This window comes from Malurus melanocephalus, unplaced genomic scaffold (assembly GCF_030028575.1).
Source record: "Malurus melanocephalus ecotype Western Australia unplaced genomic scaffold, MMel_1.1 scaffold_411, whole genome shotgun sequence".
Taxonomy (NCBI): Eukaryota; Metazoa; Chordata; class Aves; order Passeriformes; family Maluridae; genus Malurus; species Malurus melanocephalus.
The window spans coordinates 415,778-424,470 of NW_026623643.1; the positions used below are offsets into that span (position 1 = coordinate 415,778).

General features: G+C 52.5%; 1 protein-coding gene across 1 annotated transcript in view; it reads left to right on the forward strand.

The window, feature by feature from the left end:
- RND2 (Rho family GTPase 2) overlaps positions 1–8,693 on the forward strand; it is an 18,395-nt gene extending 9,702 nt beyond the window's left edge. Inside the window, exons 3-5 of the mRNA XM_057379528.1 lie at positions 1,752–1,861; positions 5,315–5,449; positions 6,998–8,693. Of these exons, the coding sequence (XP_057235511.1) occupies positions 1,752–1,861; positions 5,315–5,449; positions 6,998–7,246 (494 nt within the window). The 3' untranslated portion in view covers positions 7,247–8,693. The remainder of the gene's footprint in view (positions 1–1,751; positions 1,862–5,314; positions 5,450–6,997) is intronic.

Below are 8,693 nucleotides of genomic sequence, written 5' to 3' on the forward strand. Positions count from 1 at the left end.
CTTCCCTTCCCTTCCCTTCCCTTCCCTTCCCTTCCCTTCCCTTCCCTGGCTATAACAGCTGGAGACACCTGGAGCTATTTTTTTTCTGGGAATCCAGCTGCAGAGGAGTCCAGGGCCCCTTCCCCTGGCTGCGTGGCAGGGGCAGGGGCAGGGCTGGTCAGAGCCCCGGAGCTCTGCTGTTGCTGGTGCCATGCTCTGAGCTGCATGGGCAGGGTTTGGCAGGGTTCCCCACAGCCCCGTGTGGATTTTGGGCAGAGGCAGGAGTGTCAGGCTGTGCTCCCCAGGCCTGCACAGGGGTTCAGGGTGTTTGCAGAGTGCTTGGTGTGCAGCGCTGTGCTGGGGGACTGTGCCCCATGACCTGCATCTGGAGCTCCTGCAGAGAATCAGCCTTTCCTCCTCTCGTGCTCAGCCCAGGCAGATTCCCATCCTTCCAGAAACATGAGCCACCATCATCCATAATTCATCAGGTGCTGAACTTCAGCAAGGAGCCACCTGACACCTGGGCTGTGCCCTTCTCTGGGGTGGGAAAGGGCCAGCCCAGACATCCCCAGGGGCTGCAGCAGGAACATGTCCATCTTCCTCAGCCGAGGATGAGCAATCCTGCTTTTGGAGGAGGCAGATTCAACAAGGACTCTGGTGTCTCTGTTTCCCCCTTTTCATAAATAAACATCTGCTTCTCATCCCTCCAGGAAGTTTAAGTCATTTGTCTGTGCAATATAAAACCAAAACAGTGTTTTTGTGCAGCAGTGAGCTGATTGCTCCGTGACTGCTCGCTGAAGTGTCTGCACTCACCAACGGAATGGGCTGCAAATAAAAACACTGTGACACACTGTGACTTTAATGCCTGAAATTTGCATTGAAGGTGTGTGCATGCGCACATGTGTGTGGCAGAAGCTGTGCAGGATTCAGGCTGGGCTCTTTGCCTGCTCACAGAATTCCTACAGAATGCAGAATCATCCCCTTACATTTATAGCTCATTCACCTGTCACTTATACACCAAAAAGAATCTGACTTTTCCCAGCACAAATCCAGAAAAGAGGCAATTCATTTTTACCTGTCATGAATTCTTACAATCTCTATGTGAACAAGCTCTCCTGTGTAAAGATAGCAAGAGAGGATGAAAAATAGCAATAACAATCCCTGTCTTCCCTCAGCCAAACCTTTCCACTGTTAGTGGTGCAGCACTGGCATGACAAGTGATGGGATCCAGGCTCMCCAGYGAGGGGTGAGCAAGGCTGGTGCTGTGACCCTGCTGAGCTCCCTCTGATGGGATCCAGGCTCACCAGWGAGGRGTGAGCRAGGCTGGTGCTGTGGCCCTGCTGAGCTCCCTCTGATGGGATCCAGGCTCACCAGTGAGGARTGAGCAAGGCTGGTGCTGTAGCCCTGCTGAGCTCCCTCCTGCATGACATGATCGGCATCCCCAGCAGCACAGCTGCACCAGGATGTGCTCACTGTGGAGGGAGAGCGAGGCAAAATCACCTCTGTGAAAGGGGAAATGTGAGAAAACAAGGGCAAAACCTCTGACTTCCACAAAAGAATCAAATCCTCTGCAAACCAAACTCTGCTGAACCTTATGGTGGAAAGCTTGGGTTAACGCCCTTTGCCTTCAACAGAGCGCTCTGCTTTATGTGGCAGTGTCTCCATTTCTCACTGGGATTACAGGGCTGAGRGTCTCAGGCTGTCCCTTTTTGTCACCAAGCCATCAGTGGGGTGGCACCTGCTCACTGCCCTCCTCCCACCCCTTTCTGCAGGCTCAGCCTATTACGACAACGTCCGTCCCTTGGCCTACCCCGACTCGGATGCTGTGCTCATCTGCTTTGACATCAGCCGCCCCGAAACCCTGGACAGCGTGCTCAAGAAGGTGAGTCCCAGGGCTCAAAGCTCCAGTTTKGAGTTTGTGTGCTCAGAGGAGGATGGTCAGCTGCTCTCCTTGGTGCAGGATGAGAGGTGWTTCCATTTGAAAGGAGCCCTGTGAATGGTGAAGCTCATGGTGGCTTGCATGGTGTGAGTGGGGTCTGTCTGTGTTCACACTCACAAAAATGGGGAAATGTAGAGAAATGCAGGGCATTTGTTGTGTTTGTTCTATGTGGGGTCTATGTTCACACAAAAATGGGGAAATGTAGAGAAATGCAGGGCATTTGTTGTGTTTGTTCTGTGTGGGGTCTGTCTGTTCACACAAAAATGGGGAAATGTAGAGAAATGCAGGGCATTTGTTGTGTTTGTTCTGGTGGGGTCTGTCTGTATTCACACCGACAAAAGTGGGGAAGTGTAGAGAAATGCAGGGCATTTGTTGTGTTTGTTCTATGTGGGGTCTGTCTGTTCACACACACAAAAATGGGGAAATGTAGAGAAATGCAGGGCATTTGTTGTGTTAGTTCTTTGTGGAGTCTGTCTGTTCACACACACAAAAATGGGGAAATGTGGAGAAATGCAGGGCATTTGTTGTTTGTTCTATGTGGGGTCTGTCTGTTCACACACACAAAAATGGGGAAATGTAGAGAAATGCAGGGTATTTGTTGTGTTTGTTCTATGTGGGGTCTATGTTCACACAAAAATGGGGAAATGTAGAGAAATGTAGGACATTTGTTGTGTTTTGCATTCAGACTTTGGAAGGTATTATGGATCTCCTTTAGCAGAACCACCAGTGACTGTGAATTGCCTGCAGCAGCTGAGAAGTGGCCTCTGGTGCCTGTTTCCAAGCCAGCAGAGTGCTCAGTTTTTTGGCTCTCCCYTCAGTTCAGCATCTGCATAGCAAAAAAAGACAGCAATCATTCCTCTGTAGCTTGTCAACAAAAATAATGAGCTGYGGTGCTGAATTTCAAGGCTATGAATTAATAAGATAAGATGGAACAATGCCCTGGCCAGGRGAGCAGGCAGGGCCCTGAGCCTGCCCCTGCAGAAGTGGATGGCTGAGCTCTGCAGGAGCAGCCCAGAATTTCCTCCCTGCACCTTAGAGGCTTTCAGCAAAGCTGATATTCCAGCTGGCAGGTCCCAAGAGCCTCCAAGACTTGGGGATCTGCTCTGGAGCACCAGATCTTCTGCAAGAAGGTCCCACATGAGGCGTTCCTCTGAGATGAGTGAAGTCCAGCAGCTCAGAATGCTGCTCACAGGAGGGATGGTGAGCAGTTTTCCAGTCGATTGCATCTCTTGATCCTGTACCATGGAATTCAGGGAGCTGTGGTGCTGCTGTGCAGGAAAGCATTTGGCAGCTGCATCCTGTCCTGGGGGGAGCCTGGGCTGGTGTCTGCTCTGTGACACTCTCTGAGGCATGAAAAGCAGCACAGAGCAGTGTTTCCCGTGGCTGCTGTCCTCACAGAGCCCCCAGGGCTGGGATGGACACRGCCTGAACGTGCCACATTGTGCTGCCTGCCCCCTTGGCCTCTCCACATTTTGCCAAACTGAAGCAAGTGCCTCTTACTCAGCTGCTGGGAGGGCTGAGAAGTGGSTCTTTGTCTCAGGAGTGTCCTGGTGAGGGGACAAAGACCCTTCAGAGAAATCGGTCAATGGCTCAGTGTTGGCTCCCAGAGCAGGTCCTGGGTACCAARCAGGCTGGGTGGAGGGAGCTCGTTTCATGTGGACTGAAAGAATTCACTGCTCAGCTTGGGAGTCAGCAGAATAATAATGCAAGTGAGCCACTCAGACCTTAATGAAATACAAACCCTTCAATAATTAGGTGGGGCTGGGAGTTATTTATGTCTCTCTGCACACCCTTCGTGTGAGTCCACCCTGCTTTCCCTGCACAGCCTCACAGATGCTTWGAGTGCTGTTGGGCAATGTTTTTTTGATATGGTGACTTAAAATAAACCCTAAATCCCACGGGATTTCTTAAGTGCCTCTGAGTAGAAGCCTTGTTTCCTTTGGTTCCTTTCCTTTCCTCACTCCTTATGGCACTGAGGAAAATTCCTGAGACACCGTGAAGCTGAAATGGGTTTTACCTTGTGATATCAGACAAATAAGGAAAATAACATTTCCTGTTCAAGCCTGAGGCAAAAATTCAGCAGAGGAAATCTTTGTTAATGCTGCCCTGCTGATGCCTGGGCTGCTGTACAGCATGTAGAGTTGAAGGGTGTGCAAGCAAGCAGCTCTGCCTTTCATGCAGAGCAAGTTTTCACAGAGTGGTGCCTTCCTTCTGACAAATCTTGATGGCACAGCAGGTCTTGGGCTCCCAGAGGTGTCAGTCATGCAGGGAGAGGGTCACAGCTCTCTCCACAGGCCAGGGAGCCCATGTCACTGCAGAAGCTGTGACCTCTGCCAGGTGTGAACAGTAGCTCCAATCCTTTTTGTAAATTGAATTCCAGCTGCAGAAGGATCTGGATCTGTTCTGTGAGGTTCTGTGAGGGTCTGCTGGCCTTTGGTGCTCTGTGGCTGCAGCACTGTGATCTCCAGGGGCTGGGGGTGCCTGAGTCCTGGGTCCTTGGCAAGCAGGCACCTGAAGGTATCTAAGACAATCCCCTGGTAGAAAATAAGATTTTTCACATTTTGTAGTTGCTTTGGATAATGGTTGAATGGTGTTTGGGTCATTTTTGGTACTTTCCCACGAGATTTTGGACACTGGGCTTGGTGGCTTGGTTGTGTCTTGATTGTGGCTTGGTTTYCTTTCTGCTTCTGATTGCCCAGGGTATGTGCTCAGCCACCAGCTGGAGTAGCAGGAAATTGCTAATTCCAAGTGATGACTTAAATTGGGGTAATCTCTATTTATTATCTGCTTCCCACTTGGGCACCACCAGCTAARTAACTGGGGCATTGACATGCTGATGGAGCCGTGCAGGTCTCCCCAGGGGAGGTCACAGGTGATGGATTTATTTACTGCTGCAGGCASAGCTGCCATCAGGCATTCATTTGGGGAGCCTTGAAAGGAACCATTTATATGAGAAACATTGTTTGCCCCGGCCTTCTCCTTCCATTGCTTCAATCCTGAATTTCCCTGGCTRTAGCCATGCTGTGAATATCATAACRTYTTTAACRTGTGRGTTCCAGGAATAAATGGTGTGTGAGAGTGCAAAGAGCTCCCTGCTGGCCGTGTTTGACCCGTGAGGTCTCAGATCTGAGCACCAGATTGCCCAGATGTTATTTTTCCACAGCCAGGACTGGCCTCCCGTGGCCTCACACAGGGCACTGCTGCTCGGATTGGGCAGCTTTGCAGGGCATAACCTGGAACAAGCGAGGATAAAGCTGTCCAAGGGGTGCTCTGGCCATTCCCATCCTTGCCTGTGGCCATCATCAAAGAGCCCTGACGTGCTAATCAGTGCCTGAACAGTTGTGACACCCCGTTTGGAAAAGCTGTGCACACCAGAGCCTCTTCTTTCCTCCACAGTGGCAAGGGGAGACGCAGGAGTTCTGCCCCAACGCCAAGATCGTGCTGGTGGGCTGCAAGCTGGACATGAGGACAGATCTCAACACCCTGCGGGAGCTCTCCAAGCAGCGCCTCATCCCCGTGACACACGAGCAGGTCTGCTTGGGCAGGGCTCAGGGGGGACACATGTCCTCAAYATGATCGTTTGTTGTAGAAAAATTGAATTTTTCGTTAATATTGCATATCTGAAATGGCCTATCACTGCAATGTGACACTGCATTTTTGAAAAAGAGTTCTTCAAAATGTCAGTGGGTACTTTTTAATTTATTGTAACACACATACATTTCCTTTGGAGTAAGGTCTCTAATTTTTTGAGGTGCTCTGTGACCCAGCTCTTGTCTGTAGCTGATTTGGTGGTGGCTGCTTGTGTTTACAGCACCCTTGTCCCCAGCTCTGGCAGACCCTGGTTTATTCCTGATGCTCTGCTGAGCAGTCACCCCGTTAGTAGCCAAAAAGTCATTTCTCCAAGCAGGTGGAAATGCCTGATTTGACAGGCTGGACTGGCTAAAGGGCAGTGTTGTCCTTCTGCATCTCCTGGTTCAGTGCAGCCTCTCTGCTCCCAGGGACTCTMCTGCTKGAGTTCTGCATYGGGACAAAACTGCAGGGGAAGGAARSCACRGCTGGGGGTGTSAGGGRCTGCTGCCAGTGGSCTCCAGTGGCCCAGCAGTGTCTCCAGGCTGGTGACAGACCCCAGCTGGGACAGGGGCACTGAGCTGCTGCTGTGCTCTGAGCAGGGGTGGCACTGTGTGAATGAGAAAGTGTTGGCAACTCAGGGCCCAGAGCTCTGCACCAGCTCAGGAGGCTGCCCTGACCTCTGGAGCTCTCCCAGAGCCTTGCACTGTGTTCACAGGGCTGTGACACCGCTGTGTCCCCGTGGTGCCACTGGCAGGGCTGTGGGACAGGCTGTGGGACTGGCTATGGGACAGACTGTGGGCTGTGGGGCAGGATATGGGACAGGCTGTGGGACAGGGTATGAGACAGGCTGTGGGCTGTGGGGCAGGATGTGGGACAGGATATGGGACAGGCTGTGGGACAGGCTATGGGACAGGTTGTGGGACAGGATATGGGACAGGCTGTGGGACAGGCTTTGGGGACAGACTGTAGGACAGGCTGTGGGACTGGCTGTGGAACAGGCTGTGGGCTGTGGGACCGGCTGTGGGCTGTGGGACAGGCTGTGGGACAGGCTATGGGACAGGCTGTGGGCTGTAGGACAGGCTATGGGACAGGCTATGGGACAGGATATGGGACAGGCTGTGGGACAGGCTTTGGGGACAGGATATGGGACAGGTTGTAGAACAGGCTATGGGACAGGCTGTGGGATATGGAACAGGCTGTGGGCAGGCTGTGGGACAGACTATGGGACTGGTTATGGACCGGCTGTGGGACAGACTGTAGGACAGGCTGTAGGACAGGCTATAGGACAAGCTGTAGGACAGGCTATGGGCTATGGGACTGGCTGTGGGACAGGCTGTGTGCTGTAGGACAGGCTATGGGACAGGCTGTGGGATATGGAACAGGCTGTGGGACAGGCTGTGGGACAGGCTGTGGGCTGTAGGACAGGCTTTGGGCTGTAGGACAGGCTCCTTGGAGAGCAGCAGTACCTCAACCTTCTCCCCTGTCCCTCCCTCTCTCCCCGGGCTGCAGGGCAGCGCTCTGGCACGGCAGATCGGGGCGGTGGCCTACGCAGAGTGCTCCTCCAAGGTGTCAGAGAACAGCGTCCGGGACGTGTTCCATGTCACCACGCTCGCCTCRGTCAACAGGGTGCACAAGAACTTGAAGCGCAGCAACTCCAAGCGGGGACTGAAGCGGGCGTCACAAATGCCCGGCAGGACGGACTTCCTGGGGGACACAGAGATCAGGAAAGACCGAGCCAAGAGCTGCTCCATCATGTGAAAAAGGGGCTGTAAATAACGTGTGTGTGTTGTCCATTTGTACAGTGACTGGCTGAGGCGAGGGCGTGGTGCTGGCTCAGGAGCTGCCCTGCCCTTCCCAAAGCCTTTTTTTCAGTCTCCAGGGCTGAGCAAAGGTCCCAGCTGCAAGCAGGGGGTGCACGGGTCACCCTGCGCTGTGGAGACTTCTGGGCTGGCTGCTGCTTCTGTGCAGGTTGCTTGGGATGAAGGAACCACTTGGAAGAGGAGTGTTTGGGTGCTGGAAGGTCTGTGAGTGGGTGAGATGAAGTGAAGGCAGTGGTGCCATGTGTGTGACACCCTCTGTCACCAACAGCCCAGGCTGTGCCCCTGTGCAGCTGCACAGCACACACCGAGTGGCCTGGGCTGGAGGGAGGAGGGGGGATTGCAAACAGCAAAGTGTGATCAGGTGTTCTTCCAAATCTTCCTTTAGAAGGGAAATGATGTTTGAGGTGGTGCTGCCCTCAGCCAGGTTGGGCAGCAAATGCTGTGGAAGGTGAAGGTCTGGGCCAGAGCTGGGAGGGAAAGCACCTGGGGAGGAACCTTAACCTGATGARACACCACAATAATCCACCTCCTGCACAGAAAACAGATATCTCTTTCCACGGTATTTTAGATACTTGAACTGCTTTTGAGATGCAGCCCAGTGGATCTGGCTCCAAGGGAAAGGTCTGTCCTGGTAGATGCATCCTGAGAATTGTGGTTCCCTCCAAGCAAATGCCCCTGGGGAGYTTTGTGAGAGCTGCTGACCCTGCTCACTCCCCAGACCCTCCCTGTGTCCTGCACTCAAAGAACTGCAATAACTGCCCACATCCTGCTCTCCACCCACTTCCAGCTGCAGATCGTGTTGCATGGTGCTGTGTTTGTCTGGTGTAGATGAGAAAAAAAATGATTTGATGCATATCTGCACCCCRTCTCTGGCAGTGGAGAGGAGGTGCTCCCTGCCCTCGTGCCTTGCTGTCCACCATCTCCATTGCTTCTGCTGCTGCTGCCCCTCGGAACGTCCTTGATGACAGTGTTAGCCTGGGCTTTGTGTCACATGGACACTGTATGGGAAAAAAGGAATCTGCTCTGTTTGCCAGATCCAGCTGTGTCTGTGGGCTACAGGAAAAATAAACATCATTGGGAAATTCCTAGTGCTCGGCTSTGTTCATTTTTGATAGTCAAACCACACCTCCTCTCAGGATCTCTCACTGCCCAGCTTCTCTTTGTGTCCTGATGTCTCTCTCCAGCTCTTGAAATTTGCTTSTGCTTATCCTTCAGTGAAAAACCCAGAGGATTTATCTGCATGTATTCATTTTGGAGCTGAAACACCTGCCTTGAATAACCTCTCCCTCTATCCCAAATCCTTCAATACTGTGGAGCATTTGCAGGTTGTCTGTGCCTGATCCAGCAGTCTGAGCTAACATGAGCTGCCTCTGTCCTCACCACGG